Source organism: Ornithorhynchus anatinus, chromosome 5, assembly GCF_004115215.2.
Source record: "Ornithorhynchus anatinus isolate Pmale09 chromosome 5, mOrnAna1.pri.v4, whole genome shotgun sequence".
NCBI classification, from domain to species: Eukaryota; Metazoa; Chordata; class Mammalia; order Monotremata; family Ornithorhynchidae; genus Ornithorhynchus; species Ornithorhynchus anatinus.
In genome coordinates this window covers 54,631,306-54,651,137 of record NC_041732.1, presented here as the reverse complement: position 1 = coordinate 54,651,137, position 19,832 = coordinate 54,631,306, and the positions used below count along the sequence as shown (strand labels likewise).

General features: G+C 44.2%; 1 protein-coding gene across 5 annotated transcripts in view; it reads left to right on the top strand.

Moving 5' to 3' along the window:
- FAM189A1 (family with sequence similarity 189 member A1) overlaps positions 1-19,832 on the top strand; it is a 345,715-nt gene that overhangs the window by 317,276 nt on the left and 8,607 nt on the right. For 4 of the 5 annotated variants that reach the window (XM_029066849.2, XM_029066847.2, XM_029066851.2 and 1 more), the window contains 3 exons: positions 5,672-5,747; positions 12,089-12,688; positions 19,645-19,716. In XM_029066849.2, the coding sequence (XP_028922682.1) occupies positions 5,672-5,747; positions 12,089-12,688; positions 19,645-19,716 (748 nt within the window). The remainder of the gene's footprint in view (positions 1-5,671; positions 5,748-12,088; positions 12,689-19,644; positions 19,717-19,832) is intronic. The other variant, XM_029066848.2, reaches the window with a different exon arrangement.

Below are 19,832 nucleotides of genomic sequence, written 5' to 3'. Positions count from 1 at the left end.
GAAAGTCCTGGGTTCTAAGACATAAATGCAGTGCGAAGAAAGTCTATGGAAGAAACCTCAGGGGTTGATGGGAGGGCGAAGGGGAGTCAGAAGTTCATGGGTTCTAATCCTGGCTCTGCCACTTGTCTGCCCTGTGCCCCTGGGCAAGTCACTTCACTGTGCCTCAGTTACTTCATCTGTAAAATGGGAATCGAGACTGCGAGCCCCACGTAGGTCCAACCCAATTTACATGTATCCACCCAAGTGCTTAGAATGGTGCCTGGCACATAGTAAGCGCTTAACAAATGCTACAGTTATTCCAGCACTTAGTACAATGCTTGGCACATAGTAAGTGCTTAACAAATACCATAACATTCAAATCCAAGAATCTTGCTAGAAAACCTTTTCCTCTCCAAAGAGCTTGTGGACACTCTATTTCAACAATTATAGTAATGGAAGAATCAATTAGCATTTAGGCAAGCCAAAGTCTCATTTTCTATGCTCTTTTCTATTAGGAATATCTGACATAGAAAAAATAACCGTATGAAATGCCAGAAGAGGTATCAAGGCAGTACGGCATAATAGGAAGAGTCTTGACCTGGAAGTCAAGAGATCTGGGTCGTAATCCTGGTTCTGCCATTTACCTGTTGTGTGACCTTGGGCAAGACACTGAACTCTGTGGAGCAAAATCTGCCAAACCATAGTGGAACCAACTGATGAATCCATATATCCATTATCAGCAGACCCCCTCAGGCAGCGGATTTCTTTTTGCAACACTAACTGAAAATTTGTATCCAAAATTACTGCTGGACTGAAAAAAAAATTCTGCAGACAAAAGGAAACTTTCCGCTTTTCTTAATTTCAACTAAATTTACTAGGAGTCCAAATCCAAAGGCGGTTTAGTTTGCAGCAAGCATTTCCTCAGTACTACCAAGCAGCTGAATTCTCTAACTTTGATATAGGTAGGGTACAGCTGAGAGAGAAGATTCACCATAGGTGAATTGGTCATAAACCTTAAAGCTGGGGCAGTTGTAGTGTTACAGCCCAAGTATTATTTACCGTCTCATAGTTGCTGACTCAAGATGTAATTTTACCACAATCCAAAGATACTATAAAGGAATTGCCTTTGCTGGAGAGTCGCATCATCAACAGTACTAAACTTTTAAGGGCCTAGTTGATGATGATTTGTGATATTTACATGCTTTGTATGTGCCAGATAGAGTGCTGGGTTAGCAAGGTAATCAGGTCAAACATTATTCCTGTCCCATTTGGAGCTCCCAGTCTAAAAAGGGAGGGAGAACAGGTATTTAATCCCCATTTTACAAAGGAAGAAACCGAGCTACAGAGAATTCAATTCAATCATATTTATTGAGCGCTTACTGTATGGTAACTACTGTACTAAACACTTGAGAGAGTATAACACAACAGTAAACGGACTACATTCCCTGTCCGCAACGAGCTCACAGTCTAGAGGAGTTAAGTGTCTTGCCCTAGGTCACGCAGCAGGTTAGTGGCAGAATCAGGATTAAGGCCCAGGCTCTTTCCACTCTGCCATACTGCCTTGTTGCCTCTTCTGGCATTTTATAGAGTTATTTTTTCCATGTCATATATTCCTCATAAAAAAGAGCACAGAAAAAGAGAATTTGATTTGCCTAAACAGTAATTGATTCTCCCATTACTGTAGTCACTGAAATAAGGTATCCAAAAGCTCTTTGGAGAGGAAGAGGTTTTCTAGCAAGATTCTTGGATTTGAATGTTAGATTGTGGTCAGGACAAGATCAATGCATCAGGACTCAGGAGTCAAGGAAGCCCAGGGAGCCAGTGTGCACCTATTTCAAGCTTCTCCATAGCACTCCACCCAGCTCCCCAGGGCTGTTACTAGCACAGGAAAGAGCTGGAAGTGCTGTCATTCATTCATTTGTATTTATTGAGCGCTTACTGTGTGCAGAGCATTGTACTAAGTGCTTGGAAAGTAGTTGCAGCTCCCAAATGATAATGAACCCCCATAAGAGCCCCAGATAGGTCTCTGCCCTTTCTGTTGTGGGGTTGCATCAGTCCCGATTGCTGTCCTTTATTCAATTTTTGTCCACCAGAATCTTCGTGGAAATATTTCAGGGACCATTTCTCCTGAGCAAATATTTTTATTTACGAGACTCACTTCCTTAAAATCATTTTTAAGTTAAGGTCCATGGCAGAAATATGTTCCTGATTATTTACGAGCCCCACTCTTTAAACAGTCATTTTTAAGTTAAAGTATATGGCAGAAATACATTCCTTACTCGCTTTTTGTTAGGTTTATTTTTCTTCCCCCTCCTAACCTAAAACACCACAGGAACACACAGCTTTTTTCCTAATAGCTTTAGTGTAGTCATGTCCCTGGCAATTTTATGGAGGGCCAACCTCAAATTAAGCCCTTGACACTAGTGGTGGTAGAGGTGATTGATGATCTGTCACCTATTATAACAAACTTCAGGTAGCTAGATGTGGTCATGGAGAAGCTAGAACGATGCTTTCTGCAAAAGATGACATCAATCTGTTATCCTTCTGACCTTGTCTTAGGGCATATTTTGCTGCTCTTGTTTATTTATAGATGTCATTAATTTAACAGGACCATTTTTTATTTTTTTTTAAGACAGTGCATTTGGAAGATGTTGCCAAAACCCGAAAGGGCATTAGCTGCATCATGAGAAGAATTATAAAAGAGAAAAAGCTAGATTTAGTCAATTTGTTCTTAAATGCCTATCTCTACCTATTGCTCTTTTTGTGTGATTCTGTGAAATAATTTTTGACAGAAATATGCACATTTCTGGATTTATGGATATTGAATCAAATCATAAAATGGAGGTGCTGCTGATGTTGTTAACCTAAGACCCATGATTCACTGTGCAGAAAATCAGTCAGGTGCCCATGTATATTATGGTAAAGCAGATTATCAAAAGAACCCAAAGACTACAGTATAAAGATAAAAATGTTTATTTTAATATTCAAATGGTTTAAGGTAATTTAATCTTAAAGAATATTTAGAGACAATTTTGTGTTGCCTCTCTGTAATTAGCTTTTTTCTGTTGTGGAATTGTTCAATAGTAACTTTCAAGTCACCTCAAATCCACTTTGTAACAGGGACAGAGATCATTATGCACATATTTTTAGAGAAGCAGCGTGGCTTAGTGGAAAGAGCATGGGCTTGGGAGTCAGAGGTCGTGGGTTCTAATCCCGCTCCGCCACTTGTCAGCTGTGTGACTGTGGGCAAGTCACTTAACTTCTCTATGCCTCAGTTATCTGTAAAAAATGAGGATGAAAAAATGTGAACCCCACGTGGGACAATCTGATTACCCCGTATCTACCCCAGCACTTAGAACAGTGCTCTGCACATAGTAAGCGCTTAACAAATACCATAATTATTATTATATTTTTGAAGCATTAGCAACACCATACAGTGATAGCATTCTGTATTTGCAAAATTGTAAATCAGTAGTTTCAAGATGAGAAATGAAGTCTAAACTATCTTATTGAAATGGCAGAGGAGATGTAGGTAGGCAGAATATAATACTGGAGTTGGAATCTGAACAGATTACCAGGCAGGACTCAACTCACCTCTCTCAACCTCCCCATTGACTCATTAGTTATTTCTGCATGTCGTAATCAATGTCCAAGTCACCTGAGATTTGGAAGTATTTAGAAATAGTGTTTGCAACTGAAGGAGCCAATAGAAATAGACACTGTATTCTACCAAGTAAAGAAAGAAAAGTTGAGGGTGGGGGAGGAGGTGGAAGCTGTGTTCTTTTTTTGTTTGGCTTTTATTGGTATTTGTGAACCACTTCCTATGTTGCCAGCCACTGTACTAAAGGCCGGTGTGGATGTAAGGTAATCAGATTGGACACAGTCTCTGTCCCATATGGGACTCACTGTCTAAATTGGAGGGAGAAGGATTTAATCCCCATTTTAATAAGGCAACTGAGGCCTAGATAATTAAGTGACTTTCTCAAGGTTTCATAACATGTAGGTGGCAAAGCCAGGATTAGAATCTAGGATCTCTGACTCCTAGGCCCATACTCTTTCCACAAGGCAGTACTGCGATCTTTCGTGACTGAAAAATTAAGATGCTTTAGGTTCTTCAAGAATTAACCGATTGTTTGCTGGGTGATGTAAGAGTGACATCCAAAGAGAGTAAAGTAACTTCGGAAAGATGATTCAAACCTCACGGATTTCTATTTAGTTGAAGTACAGTATGTTGGAGAAAATCAAGTTTAGCTCCTACCTGGTGAATGTGAGAATCCTAGTCCTCGTTAACAGTAAGGGAAGTTTACCTCACAAGTTATTTTTGGTGATAATTCTACTGCCAGAGGAGTTTGGGAGTCATATTTCTTTTTGAGCTTGGCTAAATGACAGTAGGTTTGTTGACATAAATGTTGATGTTTCTCTAGCATGCGATAAAATGTTTTTTGATGACGGAGAGAGGTATGATTATTTTGTGAGTCAAATTGTTGTTTTAATCTATATTTGCAGAGGAAGATTTTGGTTGTGTCAAAAATAATAATGTTGGTATTTGTTAAGCGCTTACTATGTGCAGAGCACTGTTCTAAGCACTGGGGTAGATACAGGGTAATCAGATTGTCCCACGTGAGGCTCAGAGTCTTAATCCCCATTTTACAGATGAGGAACTGAAGCACAGAGAAGTTAAGTGACTTGCCCACAGTCACACAGCTGACAAGTGGCAGAGCCGGGATTCGAACCCGTGACCTCTGACTCCCAAGCCCATGCTCGTTCCACTAAACTCCTGCATGTATGTCAGGACTTCCTCACTAATCCCCTTCCACCTTGGTGCTCCTCTTGAGGAACAACCGAGAAGCTGGGGAGACAGTGGCCCAGAGAATTTCAGGGAAAAAGGACAAGGGAGAAACCTTGCCTTGGGGAGCCGGATTGCACCCCAGCTTGTCTTGGGTGGGTGGGAAGAGGAAGGGACCCAGCATCCCTGTAGCTAAATCTGACTTACCATCCTGCTTTTTCTTCCTCAATTTCCTCCAAGCTCACTATCCAAGTATCATTACTAATAGCACTTCCTGAGCACTAACTGTATCATTTCATACTTTCCCAAGCGTTTAGTATACACAACTAGTGCTCAGTAAGGTTGATTGATTGTGCCTTGAATTCTGTATTAAGGCTGGGGTTCAATTGAAATGAAAGACATGGTCCCGGTCCCTGCCCTCAAGGAATTTACAGTGTAATGAGGAAAACAGGCAGGTGCAAGTTATTTGCAAATAGATAGATGGGCAGGGGAAAGATCAAAGATGCAGTAAGTAATAGGTTATGAAGAGATGAGTGCTTGAGTAAATAAGTGGAGTGTGTGAATTGCTATGTACAAAAATGCTAATGAGGTCTGTTTATCCCTAAGGACTAAGGTTGTCAAGAGGAACTATACAATCTGGGATGATGAGATTTAATCAGGGACTCTTTCCTGGAAGAGGGACCTCTACTTTGTTCACTGGCAGCAAAAACCTACCTAGCAAAACTTTATGCGTATTTACTTTAGTCGTACCCCAGAAATGCATTTGATTTGACCTGGAATTTAGAAAGTGGATTTTCTGAAGATGAGATTGGTTATAGCTGCTAGCCAGCTATATTGCAGGTTTGTTTATAAGAAGCTTAGCTCCATTGAACACCAGTGTGTGACTCTTGTATTATCTTGCTGCAGGTAACCAGTGGGGATCAACAAGTGACTGAGTCCAGCTTGGGGGATCAAAATACAACTGCTGGGTTCAGCACCCAAGGTAATCATCTTATCGTGGATATTTTGAATTATCCCGCTCTGCCACTTGTCTGCTCTGTGACCTTGGGCAAATCGTTTCGCTTCTCTGTACCTCAGTTCCCTCATTTTTAAAATGGAGATTGAGACTGTGAGCCCCACGTGGGACAGGGATGATGTCCAACCTGATTATCTTGTATCTACCCCAGAGTTTAGTAGAGTGCCTGGCACATAGTAAGCACTTGGCAAATACCATAATTATTATTATTATTGTTATTTGAAGTGGCAGTTGTGGAGAGCACTTTATAAGACTTTCAGATGGAATTTCTCTTCTTTCCTTTATTTTTTTCTTGGGGAGGAATTTGATCTTCCTTCTTTAGGATGATTTTAATGTAACCTACAGGAGAACCTGGTTTGAACATCAACTTTTAGAGCTCCAACCTTCTTAGTGCACCATGAACTCCTTGGTTATCCATAGATAAAGGTTTGGGAAAATTACTGCTCTTTATCATCCAGCAATCTACTGTAGCACCAATCATTTATTGTGGTGTTCTCTGTCATTATAATCAATTTTCACCATACTGTTTCCCAATTTCTTATGACAGGGAAGTCAACATCTAATTAGCAGAACCTACAGCGTAGGTATTTTGTGAGTGCCGAGCTAGCCAAGGGTTGATAAAGCAATTAACCATGGGGGATCTTTAGAAGGAGTTTGAAGAAAGGAAGGAACACGGTTTATGGTTAAAAGAGCCTCTCTGGCTTTTTCTCCCTTTCCCTTCTCCAGTTGTAGAAGGAATTACAAAATAGGGAAGTACAGAAAAACTGGAAACTGGAATGAAATAAGTTCACTGTATATTTCAACAAACTTTTCCAAAAAATTTCATTCAAAAAATGGAAAATTTTCAAAGTGCTGCACGTCTCAAAATGTTTTCCAAAATAAGAATTAGTAAACTGTGATTTCCCACATTAACTGAAACAGAATTTCAGTAATGGGAAAAAACCCATAACAATTGTTCAGGAAACTGAGTACACATTTAGACAATACAGTACCTCATGATTCTAAATTTCTAATGAACTCAGTTAAATTCGGTCCTGACACAATCAATCAGTCAATCCGTGGAATTTACTGAATGCTTATTCAGTCAATCAATCGTATTTGCTGAGTGCTTACTCTGTGCAGAACACTGTACTAAATTCTTGGGAGAGTACATTATAACGATATAACAGTGTTGGTAGACACATTCTCTGCCTACAATGAGCTTACATTGTAGAGGGGGAGACAGGAATTAGTCTACATAAATTCACAGATATGTACATAAGTGCTGTGGGGCTGAGAGAGTGGTGAATAAAGAGCAAATCAGAATGATGCTGAAGGAGGTGGGAGAAGAGGAAAGGAGAGCTTAGCAGGGAAAGCCTCTGGGAGGAGATGTGACTTCAATAAGGCTTTGAAGATGGAGAGAGTAATTGTCTGTCAGATATGAAGAGGGAGGGCATTCCAGGCCTGAGGCAGGAGGTGGGCAAGAGATCCGCAGTGTGATAGACGAGATAAGGGTACAGCTTGGCATTGGATGAGTAAAATGTGCAGGCAAGGTGACTGAGTACTTCAAAGCCAATGGTGAGGAGTTTGATGCGAAGGAGGATGTGGAACCACTGGGGGTTCTTGAGGAGTGGGGAAACATGGACTGAATGCTTTTGTATAAAAATTATCTGGGCAGCAAAGTGAAGTATGGACTGGAGTGGGGAGTTATGGACAGGAGGCTGATACAGTAATCAAGGCAGGATAAGATAGGTGCTTGAAATAACATGGTAGCTGTATGGATGGAGAGGAAAGGGCAGATTTTAGTCAGTCAGTCCATTCTATATATTGAGTGCTTATTGTGTTCCGAACACTGTATTAAGTGCTTGAACGAGTACAGTATAACAATGAACAGGCGTATTCCCTGGCCACAAATAGCGATGTTGTGAATGTTGAACCAACATGATTTAGTGATTGATTGACTATCAATTGATAGTTAATCAAGTGATTGACTATCTGGGTTGAATGAGAGAGATGAGTCAAGGATAACACCAAGTTTACGGGCTTGTGAGACAGAAATGGTGGTAGGGCTATCGACAATGATGGGAAAATCAGGAGGATGACAGAGATTGGGAAAGAGAAGAAGTTTTTTTTTTGGACATGTTAAGTTTGAGGTGTTGGCAGGGCATCCAAGCAGAGATCTCTTAAAGGCAGGACAAAAGAGAGACTGTAGAGGGAAAGAGATAATAATAATAATGGTATTTTTGTAAGAGATCATGGCTGGAGGTTAAGTTTTGGGAATCATCCACACAGCAGTGGTAGTTGAAACCATGGGAGTGAATGAGTTCTCCAAGGAAATGGGTGTAGAAGGAGAATAGAAGAGGACGCACAACTGAACTTGAGGGATTTCCCCCCCTCCCCCAGTTAGGAGGTGGTGTGCAGAGGAGGAGCATGCTAAAGAGAATGAGAATGAACAGCCAGAGAGCTCGGAGGAGACCCCAGAGAGGACAGTGTCAGTGAAGCCAAGGTTGGATCATGTGACCAGAAGAGAGTGGTCAGTAGTGTTGAAAGCAGCTAAGAGATGTGCAAAGCTCTGTACTAATCACCTGGGAGACTATAATATAACAGATTCGGTAGATGTGATTCTTACCTTCAAGGAATTTTCAGTTTAGTGGCGGAAGCAAACACATAAATAAATTAGAGGTAGAGTGAATGGCAGAGTGTAAAGATATGTGAGGCTTAGGAAGCTAAGAATGTTTGATCAAAATTGTGAGCCCTGTGAAGGCCAAGATCTTGTCTAACAACTCGTATTGTGCTCTTCCAAGTACTCTGCTCTGCACACCATAAGGACTAAATAAACGGCATTGACTGATTGATGGTTTCAGGATCTATCTAACTTCATCTCCTCGTCCTCCTGCATGATCGTCGTCATCATCATACAGTCCCTGTCCCACATGGTCTCACAGTCTAAGTAGGAGGGAAAATTAGTTAACCGAATCCCCATTTTACAGACGAGGAAACTGAGGCTGAGTGAAGTCAAGTGATTTGCCCAAGATCATCCAGCAGACAAATGGTGGAGCCATAAGTAGAACCCAGGTCCTGGGAGTCTGCCTATTGGTCTCGAGGATAAACCTTCCCAAGCCCTGGCACAAATTAAACACTTGGAATGATAATTTTTCCTGTGTTTTTGAGAAGATATGATCAAAACTCCCACATTTGCTTGCATAATTGTCACACTTCTTTGCAGTTTTTGCAACCTCAAAGTAGGGCAATGGCTATTATGAGGGGAATAAGTAAAGCAGGAGTGGGAGCTGACAAAAGAGGAGAAGGAAATAAAGGAGGAAAAGGGGAGAAGAAAGAGAAAGGTATAAGGCCACTGGGGCTGCATCACTGAATTTAGGTTCTGACCCTTCTTTTCTTCTTACCCTGGAGAACACTCTTTTCAGAGAAGAAACTCTCCATCCCCTGCTGTGAGTCTGTCTTGTCTTATGCTGTCGAGTCATTTCCGACCCATAGCAATACCACAGACACATCTCTCCTAGAATGCCCCGCTCTCCATCTGCAATCTTTCTGGTTGTGTATCCATAGAGTTTTTTTGGTAAAAATCCGGAAGTGTTTTGCCACTGCCGCCTTCCGCGCAGTAGACTCGAGTCTCTGCCCTTGACTCTCTCGCATGCCCCTGTTGCCCAGCATGGGTGAATTTTGACTTGTAGCAAATGGGGCTAGCCACTGCGCAATCGAGAACTGGAATGGGTAGGCCTCTGCTTGACTCTCCTTCCTGTAGCCGAGACCAGTAGAGTACTGGAAAGTTTGCAGGTGTGACCCTGAGAGGGTTGTGAGTCTGTAGTTACTCTTTGTTGCATTCTGCCCTTTCCCCTCTTCCTATCCTGGTATGCTCCACCATCATTGCTGACCAAAATAGTATTTTATTTGCTCCTCAGAAGTTGGCGGGTAGGAGGAGAGGATTATGCGGTGGAAGCAATTATGGTCACTACATATGGTATTCCTCAGATTCCTAGATATCAGCACAAATCTTTTCAGATTGTATTTGTTCAAAAGGACAAACATTTCCCTGCTCCTATGCCAAGGGATGCCCATAATTAAACACAAAGACAGGGCTCTGCCTCAGGGGAGCTCGATAACTAAAATGAAAAAGACAAGACGTTTTTCCTAAATGCAGGATAGCTGGAAAGAGGTTTAGAGATACAAACAGTCAGGCTTGGCAAACTGGAAGAAATTTTTGTTTTTATATAGAGGCAGGTCAGAAATTATGTTCCAAAAGGAAGAAGGATGAGAAAGGGAGGAGCTGGAAGCAGACATAAAAGGATGGATTGTATCTGAAAAGAAAATAGAATTTGTCTCTGGCTCGTCATCCAGTTTGTATGCTGGGCATGTGGGACTTTAGTGTGGCTGCTCTTTTCATACTGTTTCTTAGATATGTATTTCAGGTATGCGTAGTGTCGGTGTTAAATGAAAAATTGATTTATCCTTAAGAGAGCATATGGGACCAAAGAGAAGCAGCGTGGCCTAGTGGAAAGAGTACAGGCCTGGGATTCAGAGGACCCAGGTTCTTCTCCTAGCTCTGCCATTTGCCTGCTAGGTGACCTTAACTTCTCTGTGCCTCAGTTTCCTCATCTGTAAATTGATTTGATGCCTGTTCTCCTTCCTACTTAGACTGTGAGCCCCATGTAGGACAGTCAATTAGTCATATTTATTGAGTGCTTACTGTGAGTAGAGCGCTGCACTGTTTGGGAGACTACAATATGACAGAGTTGGTAGACACGTTCCCTGTCCACTCCCTATAAATGTGAGTTTACAGTCTAGAGGGGATTGGGCCCTACCTGATTAATTTGTATCTACCTCAGTGCTTAGAACAGGGCCTGACATGTAATAAGGACTTAAATATAATAATAAAATAACAATAATAATTGTCAAGCAATTTTATTCTTTTCAGTATTATTTTCATTTTAGTAATTTTACCAAAGTTCCTAGCTAGGAAACGAGTATCAAAAATATCAATTGTAAAGAGACTTAGATCCACATGAGAATTTTGATGATAAACATACAGTTACAATTTGGTTACTTTTTATCAAGACGTAAGATCTGGCGCATTATCAACTTTTTGAAAAAAATAGATGCCCTAGCAGAGATAAGAGCATAATAAATTCTTAGTTGCTTAGTCTTCTTATCTCTGCTACTTTATAGGTGAAGCCAGTGTAACTTGGAAAGGAGCAGCATCTAGCAGTTAGAAGAGTTGTAGGGCTCTTTGTTCTACTTTGTTTTCTAATCTAATAATAGTAATGATGGCATTTGTTAAGCGCTTACTATGTGCAGCCACGCTACTCTTTGATGTTGCTAGCCCTTCTATTAACATCTCTTACCCTTTCCAAGCCCTGTTTTATCTGCCTATCAAGATAGGCCTAGAAGCAGCGTGGCTTAGTGGCAAGAGCACGGGCTTGGGAGTCAGAGGAGGTGGGTTCTAATTCTGGCTCTGCCACTTGTCTGCTGTGTGACCTGGGGCAAGTCACTTAAGTTCTTTGTGCCTCAGTTACGTGAAAATGGGGATTAAAAGTGAGAGCCCCACATGGGACAACCTGATTACCCTGTATGTACCTCAGCGCTTAGAACAGTGCTTGGCATATAGTAAGCACTTAACAAATACTATCATTATTATTATTATTTTCAACTGGAAATAGTCATTTATGCTCATGAGTGGTTGAGGTGTATCAATCGTATTTATTGTGCCCTCACTGTTTGCAGAGCACTGTACAAAGTGCTTGGGATATAACAGACACACTCCTTGTACACAATGAATTTTCAGTCTAGGGTGTATGTTCCTTAACATTTTCAAAGTACTTTGCATTTCTTCAGCTCCTTACACATTCTCAAACATTAGCAATCCTGTTTTGAATGTTATTTAGGAAGATAATACTTCATAGATATCTTGGATAAAACCTTAAAAAGGGAAGCAGCGTGGCCTAATGGCAAGAGCACTGGTCTTGGAAGCAGAGGATCTGGTTTTAATCCTGCCTCTGCTGTGTGACCTTGGGCTAGTCACTTAACTTCCTTGTGCCTCAATTCCCTCATCTCTAAAATGGGGATTAAGACTGTGAGCCCTACGTGGGAGAGGGATTTGTCCAACTCAATTATCTTGTTTCTACCCCCACACTCAGTACAGTTCTTAGGACATAGGTGTTTAGTGAATACTACTTAAAAAAAGTTCATATGGGCAAATATGTTGAGAAGCACTGTAAAGAATTTCCCAGTATTTCCACCACCGATAGTTTAGGTTTGACCAGAAAAATCCCATGATGCTACACTAATCCTGTTCCTCCCTTCTTCTTCGACAGTTTCTGTTGACAGTACCTCTCTACTGGTCTCTGAAGCGGCTGATATTCCAGATCATAACTACTCTTCAGAGGACCTTTGTTCTCTGGAAGTTCAAGGATCTCTTCGCTCTGCAGACTTTTCTTCGTTCGGTTCCAATTGCAAAGCGGCCGCGGACAGTAGCAGTGGCAGCTTGGACCACAGCATTCACTGCAGCTTCCACCGGACTTTTTCACCACGATCTCCCATCGAGGACAGAGGCTGTCGGTACAGAGCTCCTCCGGACCGACTTCGTGTCCGGGACTACGACAGTATCCTTCCCTACGCCGGGTCTTCAGACTGCTCTCCAGAGGATTTCAGTCTTTCGGAACGAGAATCCCAGGGTTCCGTTAGAGAGAACAAATCCACGCCACCCTTTAAACAGATGAAAATGTGCTGCGGGGTCTTTGGCCAGACTTCCGCCGCCCACTCTCAGCCCTGCCTCTGTTCAGTTCCCACCGACTCCTCGCCACATCATCACTGTCCCGAGGGAACCGTCCTTCCACGGCACGGTAGGAAACCCCGGATTTCAAGTATCGTCCGATCGACTAGTGATCCGGTTTCATGTTCATCCAGCACTGAAGGTAATTGAGTTGGTAGACAAAATTCAGAGGGGAACACATTTTAGCGGTCGAAGTGAAAAAACAATTCACGTATCCACATTTTACCCTGTGCTACGTTTAAATAATGCTTCAGTAATTTCCAAGAGTTTTAGGCGGAACAAATGTGTAAAATTCCAAATTAATTCTGTGCCGATCACTGTTCTGAATTATGCTGACTTTCCTCAGTGGGCCAGAAAACCACTCTCTACTCAAGGGGTAAGTCTGCTTTAATGATTGTAGATTCAACCACTAGCAAGCTACTTCAGCAGAGACATTTGGGAGTAAGAGGGGGATGCAAAAGAGAAAGAAACAGGGTGAAATTTCTGGATTCATTCATTCAATAGTATTTATTGAGCGCTTACTATGTGCAGAGCACTGTACTAAGCGCTTGGGATGAACAAGTCGGCAACAGATAGAGACAGTCCCTGCCGTTTGACGGGCTTACAGTCTAATCGGGGGAGACGGACAGACAAGAACAATGGCAATAAACAGCGTCAAGGGGAAGAACATCTCGTAAAAACAATGGCAACTAAATAGAATCGAGGCGATGTACAATTCATTAACAAAATAAATAGGGTAACGAAAATATCTACAGTTGAGCGGACGAGTACAGTGCTGTGGGGATGGGAAGGGAGAGGTGGAGGAGCAGAGGGAAAAGGGGAAAATGAGGCTTTAGCTGCGGAGAGGTAAAGGGGGGATGGCAGAGGGAGTAGAGGGGGAAGAGGAGCTCAGTCTGGGAACGCCTCTTGGAGGAGGTGATTTTTAAGTAGGGTTTTGAAGAGGGAAAGAGAATCGGTTTGGCGGAGGTGAGGAGGGAGGGCGTTCCAGGACCGCGGGAGGACGTGACCCAGGGGTCGACGGCGGGATGGGCGAGACCGAGGGACGGTGAGGAGGTGGGCGGCAGAGGAGCGGAGCGTGCGGGGTGGGCGGTAGAAAGAGAGAAGGGAGGAGAGGTAGGAAGGGGCAAGGTGATGGAGAGCCTCGAAGCCTAGAGTGAGGAGTTTTTGTTTGGAGCGGAGGTCGATAGGCAACCACTGGAGTTGTTTAAGAAGGGGAGTGACATGCCCAGATCGTTTCTGCAGGAAGATGAGCCGGGCAGCGGAGTGAAGAATAGACCGGAGCGGGGCGAGAGAGGAGGAAGGGAGGTCAGAGAGAAGGCTGACACAGTAGTCTAGCCAGGATATAACGAGAGCCCGTAACAGTAAGGTAGCCGTTTGGGTGGAGAGGAAAGGGCGGATCTTGGCGATATCGTAGAGGTGAAACCGGCAGGTCTCGGTAATGGATAGGATGTGTGGGGTGAACGAGAGGGACGAGTCAAGGATGACACCGAGATTGCGGGCCCGAGAGACGGGAAGGACGGTCGTGCCATCCACGGTGATAGAGAAGTCTGGGAGAGGACTGGGTTTGGGAGGGAAGATGAGGAGCTCAGTCTCGCTCACGTTGAGTTTTAGGTGGCGGGCCGACATCCAGGTGGAGACGTCCTGGAGGCAGGAGGAGATGCGAGCCTGAAGGGAGGGGGAGAGGACAGGGGCGGAGATGTAGATCTGCGTGTCATCTGCGTAGAGATGGTAGTCAGAGCCGTGAGAGCGAATGAGTTCACCGAGGGAGTGAGTGTAAATGGAGACAGAAGAGGGCCAAGAACTGACCCTTGAGGAACTCCAACAGTTAAAGGATGGGAGGGGGAGGAGGCTCCAGCGAAGGAGACCGAGAATGACCGGCCAGAGAGGTAAGAGGAGAACCAGGAGAGGACAGAGTCCGTGAAGCCAAGGTGAGATAAAGTATGGAGGAGGAGGGGATGGTCGACAGTGTCAAAGGCAGCAGAGAGGTCAAGGAGGATCAGAATGGAGTAGGAGCCATTGGATTTGGCAAGAAGGAGGTCACGGGTGACCTTAGAGAGAGCAATCTCGGTAGAGTGGAGGGGACGGAAGCCAGATCGGAGGGGGTCTAGGAGAGAATGGGAGTTAAGGAATTCTAGGCATCGATTGTAGACGACTCGTTCTAGGATTTTGGAAAGGAAGGGTAGTAGGGAGATAGGACGATAACTGGAGGGGGAAGTGGGGTCGAGAGCGGGTTTTTTTAGGATGGGGGAGACGTGGGCATGTTTGAAGGCAGAGGGGAAGGAGCCCTTGGAGATTGAGTGGTTAAAAATAGAAGTTAAGGAAGGTAGGAGGGCAGGGGCGATGGTTTTAAGAAGGTGAGAGGGAATGGGGTCCGAGGCGCAGGTGGAGGGGGTGGCACTCGCGAGGAGGGAGGAGATCTCCTCTGAGGATACTGCAGGGAAGGATGGGAAAGTAGGGGAGGGGGTCGGTGGGGGGGAGGGGAGAGGCGGAGGGGTGACTTTGGGGAGCTCAGACCTGATCGTGTTGATTTTCGTGAGGAAATAGGTGGCCAGATCATTGGGGGTGAGAGATGGGGGAGGGGGAGGAACAGGGGGCCTAAGGAGAGAGTTAAAGATCCGGAACAATTGGCGGGGGTGACGGGCATGGGTGTCGATGAGGGAGGAGAAGAAGCTTTGCCTGGCGGAGGAGAGGGCAGAGTTAAGGCAGGAAAGGATAAATTTGAAGTGTGTGAGGTCGGCTTGGTGCTTGGACTTTCACCAGCAGCGCTCAGCAGCTCGAGCATAGGAGCGTAGGAGGCGGACGGAGGAGGTGATCCGGGGCCGTGGGTTAGTGGAGCGAGAGCGGCGGAGGGAAAGGGGGGCGAGAGAGTCGAGATGAGTAGAGAGGGTGGAGTTGAGAGCGGAGACCTGATCGTCGAGAGTGGGAAGAGAGGACAGGGCGGCAAGGTGAGGAGAGATGCTATTGGAAAGACGGATGGGATCGAGAGAGCGGAGGTCTCTGTGGGGCAGTAGCGAAGATTTGCAGGGGGAGGGAGTGTGAGAGATGAGGCAGGTGAGAAGGTTATGGTCCGAGAGAGAGGGATTTCAGAGTCGGTGAGGGAGGAGATAGTGCAGCGGTAGGAGATGACGAGATCGAGGGTGTGACCGAGTCGGTGAGTGGGCGCGGTACGGTGGAGGAGGAGGTCGGCAGAGTCGAGGAGGGATAGCAGGCGGGCGGCAGAGGAGTCGTCGGGTACATCCGTATGGAGGTTGAAGTCTCCGAGGATCAGAGTGGGCAGAGAGAAGGAGAGAAGGAAGGTGAGAAAGGGGTCAAGGTGGTTGAAGAAGTCGGAGGTGGGATCGGGAGGGCGGTAGATGACGGCGACAAGTAACTGGAGTGGGTGGTAGAGGCGAATGATATGGGCTTCGAAGGAGGGGAAGGAGAGGGAGGGGGGAGGAGGGATAGTGCGGAAGCGGCAACGGGGAGAGAGGAGGAAGCCGACGCCTCCTCCCTTACCGGTGAGTCTGGGGGAGTGGGAGAAGGAGAGGCCTCCGCCGGAGAGAGCGGCGGCGGAGACCGTGTCTTCGGGAGAGAGCCACGTTTCCGAAAGGGCGAGGAGGAGGAGAGAGCGGGAGATGAAAAGGTCATGGATGAAAGGTAGCTTGCCTGTAATAGAGCGGGGGTTCCAGAGGCCACACTTGAAAGTAGCTGTGGGTGCAAGGGGGGAGGGGGGGAAGGGCGGGGGGAGGGGAGGGTTTGGATGGGAAGGAGGTGGCGGGGCCCTGGACGGGGAGAGGGGGATGAGGGGTGGCGGTGGGACAAGAGGACTGGGATGGGGCATGGGTGGGGAAGAGAGAAGGGGGGAGGGGGTGAAGAGGGGGTTTGGTGGGGGGAAGAGTAGGGGGAGGGGGAAGAGGGGTAGCGCTGGTAAAGTGGGGTTCTAGGGCGGGAGAGGGGAGGGGGGGAGGAGACAGAGGAGAGAGCGGGAAAGAGCTGAGCGAGAGAGGGGAAGGGGAAGGGGAGGATAGGAAGGGGCGGGAGGGGGGAGGGGGGAGGAGGGACATGGCGAGGCCAGAGAGGTGGGTGGCAGCACTGACAACAATAAACAGTAATAAACGAAATTGGTAATATAGCAACATGATATACAGTATGATACAATACAGTAGTGCTAATATAGCAACATGATACAGTATGATTCAATATAGTCGTGTTAATAAAAGGGGTGATGATCAGGGTCAGGGGTAGACTCGATTAAGGGGCGACCTGATCAAATTCAAAGTCTGACGACAATAAACAATGACAAGCGAGATCGCTAATATAGCAACATGCTACAGTAAGGCACACTACAATAGTGTTAATAAGCAGGCGATGACCAGGGTCGGGGGACGAGCCGACCCTACCCGATCAGACTCAAAGTCAAGCGGCCAGCGGCCCAGAGATCGAATTGAACACTTTGTCAAATACACAATATATTCGTAGAGTTTCTTAACAATAATAATAATAATAATTGTGGTATTTGTTAAGCACTTTCTGCCAAACACTGTACTAAGCGCTGGGGTGGATGTAAGCAAATTGAATTGGACACAGTTCCTGTCCCACGTGAGGCTCATCGTCTCAATCCCCATTTTACAGATGAGGTAACTGAGGCACAGAGAAGTAAAGTGACTTGCCCAAGGTTACACAGCAGGCATATGGCGGAGTTGGAACTAGAACCCATGACCTTCTGACTCTCCGGCCTGTGCTCTATCCACTATGGCATGTGTTTTTGTTCCTTTAACTCTAAACCTACTACACTACATGATGATATAATAATATCGTGGCCTGACCTTGTTTCCCCACCAATTTGGAGAAGGATTTCCTGAGCAGAGTGTAGAAACAGCAGGATTATTTGATAGAGTTTGGTTATTTCCACAGTCGTCAGACTGAAATGTTCTACTGGGCAATTTCCTAAGAATCTTTAATTCCAGGATAAGAAACGGACGATGTTGGGAGTCTTGTGCATTGGCCCTGCACATTTTTTATGAAAGTCTTTATGACGAAGTCCTTGAATAATACCTAGATTTGATTTTGTTTCCCAATCCCATATGACTTGAGTTTAGACTGATCTATGATGTAAATATTTCTTGGGCAAGTATACGTACCTTAAAAGGGGTTTCATATTGACACTCGTGATGAGGAGCTCAACTTCAACAGCGTGTATATACATTCAGTAAAATAAGTGAACACAATTTTAACATAACTTTTTATGTCGGTCATATATGGGCCCCTGAGGGCGGTCACAGGAAAGCAGTTAAAAATTTGGAAAAAAATAAAATCAGAGGTCTTCAACATGGTAAATCATCGTAAATATTAGGTGATTCACAAACATGAAGTTGAAATGAGTGATAGGAACGGAACCTCAAGTTCATTCAATTATTGAGCGCTTACTAAGTGCAGAGCACTGTACTAAGCGCTTGGAATGTACAAATCAGTAACAGATAGAGACAGTCCCTGCCCTCTGATGGGCTTACAGTCTAATCAGGTAAGGGACACCTTAATCACCTGTAGCTGTTTTTGTTTTGTTTTTCAATGGTATTTGTTAGCAATCAGTCGTATTTATTGAACACTTAGTATGTGTGGGGTGCTGTACTAAGCGCTTGGGAGAGTACAGTGCAACAGAATTAGCAGATATGTTCTCTGCCCATAATGAGCTTACAGTTTAGAGGGGGAGACAAATACTTTAGATTGACACTTTAGCACTTATGTGAAGCACAGAGTAGGTACAAGATAATCAGGTTAGTTGTATAGTACTTTCCCAATCGCTTAGTACAGTGCTCTGCATGCAGTAAGCGCTCAATAAATATGATTGAATTAATGAATAAGATAACCGAGACACAGAGAAGTTAAGTAACTTGCCCAAGGTCACGCAGCAGAGCCATTAGCATACTTTTTGTGCCTGAGCATATTCATGCACTGGCTTATTGTTGCATATGTGCTATCTGAGATAAGTATTTCATATAGTATCTTTGAGCTAAAAAGTGTTGGCTTGCAGTAGTCACAGTGACATAGCAACCACATCTTAATAAACAGGTCCATTTTTTGAACTCTATCCATCTTCCTCTACTTCATTTATCCCCTCAAAATCTCTGTGACAGAAGCATTTTAGCATAGTTTCTAATGGACCCTTTTATTTTACTTTAGAAAACTTGTTGCCAACTATTATTGGCCTGAGTGCTTCTTTTAGCAATGAGAGCTGGCCAAGTACAAACAGTGCAAACTACCATGACAGGACTTGGTAGAAAATATGAAATCTTCTGCTTGGGTACTGGATTTTTCCAACTTTTTTTTGGTTACTTTGGTCTTTAAAGGTAGGTCAAGTGGCCTTCGTATTGGATTAATGGGCTTCTGCAAAGGAAAGATTAGCTGGCTGGAACCTATTATTTCCAAGCACACTTACTACCCAACAGATCCCTGATGCCTGATTAAAGCCACAGAATCAGATCTCACTGGGAATGGCCTAACTTTTCCCTACGGGCTTGGGGGAGAAGGCACATAAATTTTTTGTGTGTTTTTTTTTTGTTGTTGTTATTGTTTGGGTTTTTCCCCCATCCTGCCTTAATTATGCATTCAACTAGAGAAGATTTGATTAGTTTTTCATTGTGAGTTTTGCCCTAAAGATATAAAAGTCTTCTAAATCTTTCTAGAGGTTGAAAATAGCTTTCAGCTTCAGAAGGAACAATAAACAATCTTAATGCATTTGAAATGATTTCCTCCTTATTTTTTGGCATGAATTTGAGTTTGGAGGGCAACCCCCTAGAGTGCCAGTGATTTTTTGTACCCCCAGATACCCATTCATCAGAAAAGTAACTTGCCCCATTCCTATTCAGGGCTTGTCTTCCCACCTAGTCTTCATAACCGTGAAGTAGGGTGATTGTTTCTTGAGAGGTAAATAAAGGTAAATCGCAATTAAAATTAATCATGTTTGCATTTTAAACCCAACATAAATGCATTTTTCCTTTTTGATGTAACGTGAAAGATTTTTTGAAAAGAAAGTGGAAATCATTTTTCTCATATGAAGATAGGATGAGCTGTTTTTTCCATGGGTTACATATAACAGCACTTTTTTCTTTATGATTAAAGGGGATGCTTCTTACACACCTACAGACAGCCAGCATCACGATGCACAAATAAGTCCAGCTGCTTTAGAGACAGGTGAGAAACTCAACTTCTATGGCTTGGGAAAGAGAATTACTTCATCTGTTTCAGGCAGGTAGCCTCAAGCAGCGTGATCTAGTGGAAAGAACACAGTCCCGGGAGTCAGAGGACCT